The 13,892-nt window shown below is 48.5% G+C and overlaps 1 protein-coding gene across 1 annotated transcript; it reads left to right on the top strand.

Annotated features, from left to right (window-relative positions):
• The first annotated feature begins 645 nt into the window (after positions 1-645).
• DLL1 (delta like canonical Notch ligand 1) lies at positions 646-9,458 on the top strand. The gene is made up of 11 exons (XM_054061866.1): positions 646-1,628; positions 1,820-2,131; positions 2,375-2,435; positions 2,708-2,965; positions 5,365-5,425; positions 5,916-6,046; positions 6,187-6,356; positions 6,494-6,710; positions 7,428-8,220; positions 8,338-8,452; positions 8,837-9,458. The coding sequence occupies exons 1-11, from the start codon at positions 1,569-1,571 to the stop codon at positions 8,840-8,842; spliced, it is 2,184 nt and encodes a 727-aa protein (XP_053917841.1). The 5' UTR covers positions 646-1,568; the 3' UTR covers positions 8,843-9,458.
• Positions 9,459-13,892: the final 4,434 nt, after the last annotated feature.

The following is a 13,892-nucleotide window of genomic DNA, read 5'->3' as shown; positions in this document are numbered from 1 at the left end:
CTTTCCCTCCACCGGCGGGATAACCGCTGTGAACGGAGCCAAGGGAAGAGCGACCACCAGCTCGGTTCGCTCGAATCCATATCCCCCCCACTCCAATTATCCCGGTTATACCAGGGGAAATACGGTGTGAATTTCAAGGGATCAGCTCCCCCTTGTTGAGTCTCGCTGACTCCCACATCCCTAGTCCCTTTAAAGCCGAAGATGCCCCCTGGAAGTGGTCATGAGTACCGAGTTTTACTTTTTTGGGGGGCACGGCGGCTGCTTTGTACGTTTCGAGAGGTAATTCCAGCCCTCCGTCCCCGGGGCTGTTTTCTCGCCGGAGCGTGTTGCGCTGCGTCTCTCCGGTGCAGAGGGGGTGTTACCCTCTCCCCGGAGCAGAAGGGGGATTCTTGTGGTTACCAAATTTGCAGGAATGTAAATGAGCACGTTTTGTGAGCGCGGAGGGGAGGGGGAAGAGGGTTGCACATTTTACAGCTCACTGACCATTTGGCGATCCATTGAGAGGAGGGTTTGGAAAAGTGGCTCCTTTGTGACAGCTCTAGCCAGATTGGGGGGCTGCTCATTTGCATCTCATTAGGCATGCAGGCGGCCGGCGGGATATAAGGGAGGCAGGCGCCCAAGGAGAGGCAGATCCTTAGCGCTTCACCCTCGGAGAGAGCCGCCGAGCCGCGGCGCAGAGCAAAGCCGAGCCGAGCCGAGCCGAGCCGAGCCGAGCCGAGTCGGCACCCCCTCCCCCGTAGGAGCACACCCGGACGCGCTCCGTGGGCCGCTATTGAGCTTATTTTTGTTGGCTGGGATTCCTCTAAATACCAAAGTAAGCCCACAACAAGGAAAGAAAAATTCGCTTCTTTTGAAAAAAAAAAAAAAAAGCAGCAAAAAATAATAAAACAAAATAACAAAGCCAGAAAAAGAAAAAAAAAAAAAAGGAGATTAAGACTCCGACGTGACCTGCCTGCTGCCGCTTGACACCCACCAGCCCCGACTCAGGGCGAGTGCAGCCGCGCTGAGCCGCGCAGAGCCGCTCCCGCATCGCACCGCACCGGGAATTATCGACGCTGCCGCCTCATCCGCCGCTGCTTCTGTAGGGATTTCCAGCTCGCCGATTTTATACCTTCCTTGGGAAGCCTTTTCTCTGCCTCTGTTGGGAATTAAGTTTTTTTTTTATATATACTTTTTTTTTTCTTAAATTTTTCTTCTGGAGAGAAGGAGGAGCACCGTGGATTGGGAAAGAAAAAGAGTTTAGCAGGTTAATCTTAACCTTCTTTTTCTTTTCTTTATTCTTTTTTTTTTTCCCTTTTCTTTTTTTTTTTCTTTTTTTTTTCTTTTTGCCATCCGACAGAGCTGTCAGTCGCCGCCAGGCTACACCTAGAGCTATTGACAGAGGGGGGAAAAAAGTCAGAGACACTCCTGAAAGCAGGAGACCGGAACACTAACTCTTCCAGCTCTGCTGGGGCGAGCGGCTTTGTCCGTTCTGTTTTCTCCCTTCCCCCGAGAGACACTTTCCCCTTTCCCTTCCGACGAGAAGACAAGGGGGAGGAAAGCGAAGGCACCCGAGCTGCCCCTCCAAAATGGGAGGTCGGTTCCTGCTGACGCTCGCCCTCCTCTCGGTGCTGCTGAGCCGCTGCCAGGTAAGTGCCCCGCGAGGCGGAAAGACCTTCGGTGGCCCCTGCACCGGGGGGTCCCGCAGCCGTGAGAAGCGGGGAGAGGCACCGAGGTCAGTCCCGGTGATGCCCGGCGGGGCTGGGGTCGGGGGAGCGGGCTGACACGAGATGCAAATGAGCAGCATTTGATGAGCGTGCGGGCTGTCTCCGCCCCGCAGGTCGGATGCTCCGGGGTCTTCGAGCTGAAGCTGCAGGAGTTTGTCAATAAGAAGGGGCTGCTCAGCAACCGCAACTGCTGCCGCGGGGGCGGCCCCGGGGGCAGTGGGCTGCAGCAGTGCGACTGCAAGACCTTCTTCCGCGTCTGCCTCAAGCACTACCAAGCCAGCGTCTCCCCTGAGCCTCCCTGTACCTACGGCAGCGCCATCACCCCCGTCCTCGGAGCCAACTCCTTCAGCGTCCCCGACGGCGCGGGAGGTGCCGACCCCGCCTTCAGCAACCCCATCCGCTTCCCCTTCGGCTTCACCTGGCCCGTAAGTGCTGGGAGGGGGCGGACCACATCCATACCCTGTCCCCATCCACTTCCCCATCCCCTGTCCCCATCCCATCCACCTGGGCCACCCCAGCTGGGCAAAAGCCTTTCCTAGGGGCCACCGATCCTCCTGGGGTGTTTGGAGGGGGCCTGATAACTTCTAGGGGGCTTAGGGGCGCTGCCACCTGTCCCTGCCTGCTCTCATGCTCTCCCCGTGGTTTGTCTCTGATCCTTCTTTCCCCAGGGCACCTTCTCGCTCATCATTGAGGCTCTGCATACGGACTCTCCTGATGACCTCACCACAGGTAACTGTCCTGAAACAGACTCTTCCCTGGAATAATCCCAGCCCTGTGGCCCCACTTGGCCCCTCTCTCTGCAGTGTGCAGCATGTTGCCCTCATCCCATCCCTGTTCTTCTTTGGGAGATCATGGGAAGACAGGCCAACCTGTTGGCACACAGCCCTGTTGTCCTGTCTCAGTGGTTTTCCTCCCTCCAGAGACCACACATTGAGCATCTTCCTGTGCCCCTGCCTGCTTCAGGCTTCCTAATCACGATGCCTCTCTCCACTTTCACACAGAAAACCCTGAGCGCCTCATCAGTCGCCTGGCCACCCAGAGGCACTTGGCAGTGGGTGAAGAATGGTCTCAGGACCTGCACAGTAGTGGCCGCACTGACCTCAAGTATTCCTATCGCTTTGTGTGCGATGAGCACTACTACGGAGAAGGCTGCTCTGTCTTCTGCCGTCCCCGGGACGATGCCTTTGGTCATTTCACTTGCGGAGAGCGTGGCGAGAAAGTCTGCAACCCAGGCTGGAAAGGCCAGTACTGCACTGAGCGTGAGTGTCCACCTTCTTGTCTCCCTGAGTGCCAGTTGCAGCAGTGTTCCCTGAGCTTTTGCAGGGGGTGTATTTCTCTGATATAAGTCCCTATGGGAGAACAAAACTACGGTGTGTGGAGGTCTGGTGCTGTGCACAGGTTTTGCTGGTGTGGGTGATGGGAGGGGTCTTCAGCATTACCGTAGAAAGTTAACGCAGACAGTCCTTTCTCAAGAAAATAAAACGCCAGTGCCAACATTACACTCTTGCTTATTTGCTGTACGCATCAAATCCAATAGCAAAATTTTCAGCAGTTGCTTGAGAATTTATTAAAATATATCAGGACTGCTTTTTATACCTAGCTACCCCTTTAATGATGGTACATTGATATCATCAGCTGTGGGGTATATGGCTTCAGCAGAGGGAGCTAGGCTTTGGTAACATCCATGCAGCAAAACAATTGATAGACTTGTTATGGTCTGATGTCTTGCCACCTTGTATTGAAAAAAGTATTGGGAAGTTCAAGATATGGTCTGTGGCCTTCAGACTGTACATTTCTTTTTTGGGGCACTCATAAACTGCCACTAACAGATTATTGCACCTGGAGCCATAAGAATATTTGACTTCTTTCCCCATGCATCTCCTGTGCCATTGCCATGTCCTACACAAGTAGTGTGTGACATGGGTTTTAAAGTACCCCTGAGCATGAAGTTAAGTAATGTGGTGTGTTGGTAAAGCGGGAAAAGCTAGGACAGTAAACAGATCATGGAGAGGATAGTCGGGGATGTCAGGTACCTCCAGCTTTGTATAAGATTACCGCTCTTTGTAGGTTCATAGTGGTATACCCCCAAACAGAGCTCCTGCTGCAGCATGTGATGGCATTCTCTGTGTGTATATACACAGATCTGAAGTAGGCTGGCAGATGACGTACTGTCAGTCACCACAGGGCCAGACAGGCAGGGAGAAAGTTACAGGCTGTAAAGCAGCCTCTGTGTTTTCTTTTTGTTGTGTTTTTGTTTTTCTTAAAGCTCACCTACACAGCTCGGCTGGTATCAGACAGCCCAGATTGATTATTCACACTGTTAGTGACTGCTAAGATGCTTTTAGCAGTTCATGGTCCAATGTTGCACAACAAACAGCAGGCAGAAGGGCTTGCATTTCCTTTGATAGTGTTTTGAATAGGAGCTACAACCTTTCCCATGATCAAAAGTGCCCAGCCTGGTTGTGTCAACGGGTGGGGAAAAAGGAAGTATGTTGATAATGAGTTCTTTCAGGGCTGTCAGCACTTTTGGATGCTTATACATTGTTGCTCTTCCCATAGCAAAGTGGAAGGCTGTATGTCTGTCTTGACTGGTTGCATATGCTCTTCGCTCTGCTTTCCCTCTCAGGAAAAAGCCAGCTTATAATAGCGACACAAACCTACTAGGCAGGGGAGATGTGTTTGTGTGTGCATGCAAAAAGAATGTTTTGCCGTTAGCAAGCAGAGCTACCAGTCGCAGATTGCTTCCCGTTGCCTTGCCCCCAGCTCCATTCTTTCCGACTTGGAGGCGATCTGATTATCAGCACCGATTCTTTCTTTTTCTTCCTCCCCCCTTCCCCTTGCATGCCATTGTCTCCAGCTGGCTTTGTTGAATTAAAACTTTGCAGTGCCTGCTTAATGAGTTCCATAACCAGGCGAAGTAATGAGCAGAAGTCCCTTTTTTTCCCTTCCCTCATCCTCCCTCCTGCTGGTCCGCTTACCTCTTTTACCAGGGCTGCACCCACCCGCCTGCCTCTTTTCGTAGCGGGGTGGAGGGGGGGGGGGTAGGAGGGAGGAAAAACTTTAGACTTATTTATTTGAATAAGAAAAAAAAAAGTTTTTTTGCAGCGAAATCACGCGCGTGCCATAGATTAGCTGTGGGCAGGGATAGGCTGCCCGGCCGCCGGCCGGCAGCCCCATTGGCTCCGGGGCCAGGGTATTGTTGCAGTGGGGCAGCTGCTGGGAGAGAATAGACAATAGAGCAGCTGTCTTGCACTGGCACCCTGCACACCAGCTGTCCACTCTTATCTGCACACACACTTTCGGGGGATATTAAGAGGTGGAGCTGTGTGCATAGAATTGGAAAAAAAGACTTCTGACCCTCACTGGGAAGGGAAGGGGGGTAAGGGGTTGTGGGGAAGGGAGCAATTGTGAGCCCTCTTTTGTCTGTGTGCAACTGTATTAAGAAGAATGCTCATCCCCGGCGATAAGTAAAGTGCCCAGTTACAGGGTGAGATCAATACTCCTGCAGACTCCAGAGATTAACTCAGCTGTGCTTAACTGCCCCGACCTAGTAAAAGGGGCTCGCTCCCCACCTGCCAGGTGCTTTCAGGATCAGACTTGTAAAAGGGAGGCATTTGGCCCCAGTGCTGATATCTCTCTTTGCTTGGTTTGTTTACAGCGATTTGTTTGCCTGGATGTGATGAGCAACACGGCTTTTGCGACAAACCTGGGGAATGCAAGTAAGTTTTCTGCTCCCTTCTCTTTTTGTCTTTTGTGTTGGTCCTCTGGTGTTAAATAAGCCATTGGTCATTTGAAGGGGTGGTTTAAATGCCTTTCTTCATATTAGATGGTAATTTGAGAAATCCAGGTGATGCCAGCTCAAAGTATTAATCTATAAGTCAAACATCAATGCCACTAATATTAACCTAATGAGTTTACAGTTCTGTGTGTAAAGTTTAGCTGTTTGTTATTAGAGTAAACAAATTAACTACCTGGGACCACAGCTCTATCTAAGGAAGTGAAAGAAATAGCTGGGACCGATGAAAGCTGATGCTACGGTTGGACTTGGTGACTTTCTCACATGAAGGATCACTGAAAGCTTTTAGGAAACTTGATCCCTGGCATCAGTGTGTTTGCAGAGTTTGCGATACGGTTTCCAACTGTGAGAAGTCTAAATCTGATGGGACTTTGTTTTTTTCTTTCTTTTTTTTTTTTTTTTTCTCTTCGCAGATGCAGAGTGGGTTGGCAGGGGCGATATTGTGATGAGTGCATCCGATACCCAGGCTGCCTTCATGGTACCTGTCAGCAGCCATGGCAGTGCAACTGCCAGGAGGGCTGGGGTGGCCTTTTCTGCAACCAGGGTGAGTTCTCAGTCCTTGCCTGAGCGTCTGCTTTAAAATGGAGAAAGCAAGCAGCTATTTCCAGCACACCAACCCTGTGCCAGCCTTGAAAAGTAGCAAGTATTTTGACTGCTTTCTTTCTGAAAAAACCTCTTTTCCAGACCTAAACTACTGCACACACCACAAGCCCTGCAAGAATGGTGCCACATGCTCCAACACTGGTCAGGGGAGCTATACTTGTTCTTGCCGACCTGGGTACACAGGCTCCATCTGTGAGATTGAAATCAATGAATGTGATGCCAACCCTTGCAAGAATGGTGGAAGCTGTACGGTAGGTTTGAGTTACTTCTGTTATCTGAAACCCTAGGGGAGGAGTTAATGTCAATTTTACTGACTTTCAAAATCCCCTTTGGATTTCAAAGCAACTTCAGATAAAGATTTTGACCATTTCTCATTTCTTTCCCCTAGGATCTTGAGAACAGCTATTCTTGTACCTGCCCCCCAGGCTTCTACGGTAAAAACTGTGAGCTGAGCGCAATGACTTGTGCTGATGGACCATGCTTCAATGGTGGGCGATGCACTGACAACCCTGATGGGGGATACAGCTGCCGCTGCCCGCTGGGTTATTCTGGGTTCAACTGTGAAAAGAAAATTGATTACTGCAGTTCCAGCCCTTGTGCTAATGGTAAGGCCAAACATGCTATGGTGACCTTCTAAAAGGAAACCATCCAGTTGCTTTGGCTTTTGATCTGGAGCTCATAACAAGGCCCATTGATCAATCGTAGTTCATATTATGTCAATAGATGACTTGATGGAGGAAATATACTTGAAAAGTAATGGTGTGGTTTGGGACGCTTCTGTAGATAGAATTTTCTCAAGGGGTGAATGTGGCCAGGTAACTTGGCCTGAAGCTTCATGCACAAATATGTGGAGGATTATACTTGCAAACGTTTTGCAAAGACTCTGAGGTCTGTGGATACAAAATGTCATAGAAGTGCTAAATATTATTACTTGTAATGTGGTAACAGTAATCTTCCCGTTTTCATTACACTGGTGAAGACTGTCTTTACTTCAGTCTTCTTCATTAATTGCCACTCAAACTCTGTAATATGAGATTGTGGTGTTAACCTGATCTGGACTAGCTTTTTTGTCCAAGCTGAGTGAAATGTCAAAAAGGGAATAGGGTGGTGAATGAAAAGTAGATCTGATTAACAAATATCTTCCTTAAAAAAAGCCTTATATGTTTTATGGTGGATCAGAACTGGCAAAGGTTGAACTAACAGCTCAAAAATCAAGCTTTTCTCAGCTGGTGTTTGTAACAGCCACCCCGGGAGTAGCAGGTGGGAGGCTGTTGGGTCTGCCTGCCCACCACTCAGTGCTTGTCCCCATTGATGTCTTGCAGGAGCCCAGTGTGTTGATCTGGGGAACTCCTACATATGCCAGTGTCAGGCTGGCTTCACTGGGAGACACTGTGATGATAACGTGGATGACTGCGCTTCCTTTCCCTGCGTTAATGGGGGGACCTGCCAGGATGGCGTGAATGACTATTCTTGCACCTGCCCACCGGGATACAATGGGAAGAACTGCAGCACCCCGGTGAGCAGATGTGAACACAGCCCCTGCCACAACGGGGCCACCTGCCATGAGAGAAACAACCGCTACGTCTGTGAGTGCGCCCGGGGGTATGGCGGGCTCAACTGCCAGTTTTTGCTCCCCGAGCCACCTCAGGGACCAGTCATTGTCGACTTCACCGAGAAGTACACAGAAGGCCAGAATGCCCAGTTCCCCTGGATCGCTGTCTGTGCCGGGATTATTCTGGTCCTCATGCTCCTACTGGGGTGTGCTGCTGTGGTTGTCTGTGTCAGGCTCAGGGTGCAAAAGAGGCACCACCAGCCTGATGCCTGCAGGAGTGAGACTGAGACCATGAACAACCTGGCAAATTGCCAGCGTGAAAAGGACATTTCCATAAGTGTCATTGGTGCCACTCAGATTAAAAACACAAACAAGAAAGTAGACTTTCACAGCGATAATTCTGATAAAAATGGCTACAAAGTCAGATACCCAACAGTGGATTACAATTTGGTTCATGAACTCAAGAATGAGGACTCTGTTAAAGAGGAGCACAGCAAATGTGAAGCCAAGTGTGAAACGTATGATTCAGAGGCAGAGGAGAAAAGTGCAGTACAACTAAAGAGGTATCTCTCGCATCCATGCGTGGGGGGCAGCTTGACTTAGAAGGGGGTGTGCGTGTCTCACGGGTAGCATTAAGCAAGAGCCATCTGACCTGTGTTGTCTCTTTTTGTCTTCGATAGTGATACTTCTGAAAGAAAACGACCAGATTCAGTATATTCCACTTCAAAGGACACGAAGTACCAGTCGGTGTATGTCATATCAGAAGAGAAAGATGAGTGCATCATAGCAACTGAGGTTAGTATACTGTCTGGCAGTTGGAACAGCAGAGAAAAGTCTCAATGTGTGACCCCCATCTAGCACAAGTCAGGGCAGCTTTTCCATTGTGCCACAGCGATTTATACCTGCTGAAATCCAGCCGACTTGAGTTTGTTGTGCCATGGATGTTGTAAAGACAGCTCAGTGACTTGCTGTACTGGATGTTGTGGGTACGATGACTTTTGCAGACAAGAGTACAGTAACAGTGCGGTTGTGGTCTGCTGTCTTACTCCATAGTGTGCTTCACGCAGAGTCCATTCTTGCCTGTCATAGAGACAGAGTCCTGACCCTCTGCAGCCTCACAGCCCTCTTCTCCCTTTCCATTAACCTCTCCTGACCTCTGATCATGTTTTGTCTCATCAGGTGTAAACCAGAGATGATATGGCAAGGTGATTGTTCAGAACAATTTCAGAGGAGATGTGCCCCGATGAATGCTGCTGAAAGAGGGATGGGAGATAGATTCCTTCACTGACTGCTGCTGAGAAACTAAATTCAGGCTTGAGCTGGTTCTCTACTGAAGTTAGCAAAGTGACTGCAAAATAAACAAAATGGACACCAGGCAAGGGTCTGTGTTCAAGGATTACTGTTGCACTGCCTTTTACGAATTTTATCATTGCACTATGGTCAGTTGCTTTTCTATATATATTTAAATGAATGGACTTAATTACTACATAAGAAGCATGCACTGCCTGAAGTGTATATTTTGGATTCTTATGAGCCAGTCTTTTCTTGAATTAGAGACACAAACACTGCCTTTATTGTCTTTTTTGATACTAAAATGTGTTTTTACTAGGTGAGAAAAAGTGTGTTATTTTTTTGAATCTGTAAAAATATTTTCATGATAATTGTAAAGCTTGAGTATTTTGTGATGTTCATTTTTTTATAATTTAAAATTTTTGGTAAATATGTACAAAGGCACTTCGGGTCTATGTGACTATATTTTTTTGTATATAAATGTATTTATGGAATATTGTGCAAATGTTATTTGAGGTTTTTTTTACCGTTTTGTTAATGAAGAAATTCATTTTTAAAATATTTTTCCAAAATAAATATTATTAATGATAATCAGAGTGCTATGTTTATTCCATAACTCATCATGAACTGACTGCACCTTCCAAACAGGCATCTGACATGCTTCTGTGGACTCATGGGTGGGTGGGATAGAACTGAGACATATCACAAAGAGTGGGAAACAAATTGTTCTGTGTAGATCCCTCTCTCCTCTCTTAACCTTCTGAACTGTTGACCCCATAGTTATGCTCACTCTTACCCCAAAGGCAAAGTCTGTCAAAACCTTCAGTAACGTTTGCTCAGTCATGTTGGGCTCTGTATATATAAACGCACTCACCATCGCTTCCTGAGGAAGAGCAATGTGAGTGCGCTCCGTTGCAATGCAGAGACACGACTCCTTTGTGAGTCAGCTCTTCATTCCTTGCAACCTCAAACGTGTGCCTGGAGTCCAGAGGCGTTTGTAACACCCAGGGCATGCTGACAAGGCCCACCCAGCTCAGGTACTTGGTGTGCGTGCATGGGAAGTGAGCTCCTCCAGTCACACTTGCGAGGGGGATGGCATTTCCCTCCCTATGATGCTGAATTCACCAATGGCTGCAACTCTTGGCTATGACACTTGTCTAAAGCAGAGGTTGCGTCTTTGGTTTCAACTCTGTCCCTGGCGCCTGCTGCCTCTATACCGGGGCAGGGTGTGATCCCATTGCCTGGCTTGACCCCAAATGCTCAGACAATTTCCTCAATTTAATTTGCCCTAACTAGCTCTCCTTCAGGTTGTGCTGCGTGTTAGGACAGCAACAGGCAAAGTGTTCATCTATGTCAGCATGAAAAGGAAAATCTAGGAAACAATTTCTTTTTTTACCCATTAAAGCTAAATCCACCCCGACCACTGTGGGCCACCTCCCGTGTCTTCTGGGAGCTGATGAGAACGCTCTGTTCCCATACCCTTTAGGGGAGAGGGATGCTGTCCTAAACACAAAGAATGGGTTAGCAGGTATAACCAAGCAAATATTGTGGCTGATGATCTATAACTTTAAAGCATATATGTTCTGCCCTTGTTTTAGTGTACATCAGTACACGAATCACTAAAACTGTATTTTAGTGTGAGATCAATGGAAAAATCACACTGATGCAGGGGCTTGTCCATGTATAAGGCCTCCTCGCTAAGCCAAACCTTAGACAAGATGTACTGACTCACTTCTCATGAAGTGACCTGACAGCATAATCCTCTTCATCTATCCCCAAGTTCCTTTTCAGGGAAAGTTTTCTTGAGGAGAGTAATGTGAGGAATTAAAAATCAGTCTGTCAGTGATGATCTGAACACCATTTTCAATCCCAGCAGTAAATAACAGGCTGCCAATAACCAGTCAATGCATCATATATTTAATGAGGCAAAACGGTGTGTATGATAGCAGGTGTTCAGAGCAACATAATCTCATGGATTGGTCAAACAAGTCAGCTTTGTTAGGTTTTATTGCCATCTCTGTTGTTGACTTGCTCTTCAACCTTGGCCAAATCACTATATTTCTCTCTGCTTCCTCTTCTTCCCCAGCTTTTTGGAGCAAGCTTGTCTCTTACGATGTACTGCATTTTGCACAGTCAGTGCCACGGTCTCAGCTGGGCCCTCTTAATACAGCTTTTGTGGAAATAACGGTCATGAATGGAAGGTCATTGATGACTGAGTGCCTCTGTAATGTCAGGTCTTTAGAGCTACAGCAAGTGCTACTTTAATACAGCATCATGTAAAGGTCTGGAAAAGCATACATCTCCTTGTTCCCATAAAGAGGGACAGCATCGATATCTACCTAACTTCACTTCAAAATAATACAGCTTTGGAAATCTCATTTGGTCCAAGTGTACTAATTACCAGAAGTGCTGATCTTGGTATGCTAAGGAAAACATACCGTGGCCAAAGAGAAGGGCACAGTCTTGTCATTCTGAAGGACCTTACAAAATGTTGGCTATGCAGATGAGCCCAACAGCTTCTTCCTTTTCTGTCTTGAGTATGGTTGCGACTGCTGCCTCATCCCAGATTTATCTATTGTACCGGATTACTAAGTCCCCACAAACCTGAGAGTGTGCATATACAGAGGCCTGATGACTAGAGCAGGTTGAGGTGTGCACTTAGGAGCCCTGGATCCATGCTCCTTACTTTTAGCATCAGGGCCTTTCTGGGAAGAGAAAAAGGATAATCTGGGCAGGGAGTGGAAGTCACATGTGCTCTTGCTTGAAAGAGAGCAGGTGGCACACGCAGCCCGAGCCGTGCATGCAGGGGGTGCACTTCCTGGGCATGGGGCAGCGAAGGTGCTTGCTTGCCTCTACCACGCCTGGGCAGCGCTCACCCAAGGGCGGGAACTCTGCTGCCAAAAAAGCAGCAGGAACCTCCCAGTCAGCAGGGTCTCTGAAAGGCCTCCTCGTTCTAAAATGAGAGGAGAGCCTGCCTGGGGAGGCTGTTTAGCTGGGACAGCTGAGAATTCGGGGCCTGATCCAAATCTCATTAAAATTAATGGAAAGGCTCCAACAAGCTGCAGGAACACGTGGCACCATGCCCCTCCTGACACAGCACATCTCCAGCTCTCCCAGGGGAAGGTGCACGTACCTATGCAGTGTGTGTCCCCATGGGAGAGGACATGAAAGCCCAAAACTGGCCTGGCTAGATCTGCTCCCCGGACAGCTTGTCGCCCTGGTGTCAGCCTATACGCTGTGCCAGGATGATGGGGGATTTGGTTCCTTCCTCATACTGCTGCTGTGGCTTTGTCCCTTCACGCCCTCACTTCGATCTGCAACACCTCCTCTCCTCTGTCCTGCAGCAGCTGGGGAGGGATTGGCTTCGTTCAATGCAAGTTCTCAACAAGGTGGCTGGGGAGGGCGCAGCTCAGCCTGTGCCTCTGCCTGCAAGCCTGTTTCTCTGCAGCAAGTAGCAAAGTAGGTGTGTCACAGCTTTTGAAATGTAGGAAGTTTTGGGTTCAAGCATGTCTTAGCTTTAATGGAAAGGCATGGGTTTAAAAATTGCTTTAAACTGATATTTGTGCTTACTTTATACACAGTGCAGGAGGACAGCTTTAGGCGTCAGAAAACTTGGATACTATTCCTGGCTCCACCACAGACCTGATATACAACCTTAGGAGAGGAAGGATGGTCTTGTGGTCAAGGAACTGTGGAGGGACTTAGGAGGGCCCCCTTCTATTTCCAGTGCTCCCTCCAGACTTCCTGTGCAACCTTGGACCTATGGCACTTAATCTTTCCAGGGCCTTAGGAAAATGGGGGCCTCTTGGTTATGCTAAGAGGGAGAAGGTCATTTGTGCTTCTGAGAGGATACTGCAGTGGTGAGGAATGTTAAAATACCCTCCAAGGCAAGTAAGGCTATTTCCTATCTCTGTATGTCAGATTACTTGTCTACAAGGTGGCGAGCTATTTTTGTAAGGCGCTTTGAGATGCTTGCATGGAATAAAGACCCGTATCACAATTGAAACATCCATCATTTCAGGGAGGATATGCAAACCCTGCACTGGCAGCAAGGAGACAAAGTGGCCGGGGGAAGGAGGCAACTGCACAAGTACATATGCAGTGTATGCAGTGCAGCTGTGGTGTAGCTGTGTGCCTGTGGCCAGAAAGATGCTACTACACATGGCAGTATTAATGTGGTGGGCCACAATACTGTCAGCTTCCTCTCACAGATCTCAGCACCTGCAACGAGGATCTGTAACTAGCTGGCTCTTTGCTGTAACAGAATCTTCCAGCAAAACTATTTTGCTGGTAGAGGTGCAGATTAAACTTGGTTTGGCACCATGAGGGGCAAGGAGAAAAGCTGCACAAATGATATTAGATGGGAATTTTCCCGCTAATAGACACTGGGAAACCTCCCTACTGTTGTGTCCTAACACCCAAAGTGTGACTGAGTAGCAGTCTTCCATGATGCCTGACCTCTACTTGTGTCAGATGAATGGGAAGCCTCTCTGCTCCCTTCCCTCTTCGGAAGCCACTTTTTCACCTGGTTGTTAAGACCTGACTTTCTGCTGGTGTCTCTGCTGCCTACTATGCAAGTCAAAGAAATCAAGAGCCTGGCCAGAAAAAGCCTCATGTGCACTAGAAGGCGGATTTTCAGGTGAAACATAGGGCCTGCTGTTGTGAAAACGTAATGGCTGATCCTGCAGCTCACAGTGACACAGAGCTGGATGAGAGGTTCACCGCCTTACGGGACCTGGGGCCCAGTCGGCAGGGCAGGAAGGTGAAGGGGAAGGGGCTGGAGATCATAGTGTCCTTGTGGCAGGGTGGCCACCCTTGGTCTTTTCTCCTGCTGCTGAGGCCTTATCTCCTGCACCAATAAATTCAGCGCTGCTGGGGCTGCTCTCTGGCCCTGAAGCCAGTTGGTCTGGAGAAGTCTGCATCCAGAGTGTTAAACTGCCCTACT

The sequence above is a fragment of the Cuculus canorus genome, chromosome 3 (genome assembly GCF_017976375.1).
Source record: "Cuculus canorus isolate bCucCan1 chromosome 3, bCucCan1.pri, whole genome shotgun sequence".
NCBI classification, from domain to species: Eukaryota; Metazoa; Chordata; class Aves; order Cuculiformes; family Cuculidae; genus Cuculus; species Cuculus canorus.
The sequence above is the reverse complement of the archived record's forward strand: the minus strand, read 5'-3'. Positions and strand labels throughout refer to the sequence as shown.

Excerpts from the sequence above, each read along its gene's own strand:
- DLL1 (XM_054061866.1), top strand. The coding sequence starts at position 1,569 with ATGGGAGGTCGGTTCCTGCTGACGCTCGCCCTCCTCTCGGTGCTGCTG. Across the intron at positions 2,132-2,374 it reads CCTTCGGCTTCACCTGGCCC|GGCACCTTCTCGCTCATCAT; the intron begins GTAAGTGCTGGG and ends TTCTTTCCCCAG. Across the intron at positions 6,047-6,186 it reads TGGCCTTTTCTGCAACCAGG|ACCTAAACTACTGCACACAC; the intron begins GTGAGTTCTCAG and ends CCTCTTTTCCAG.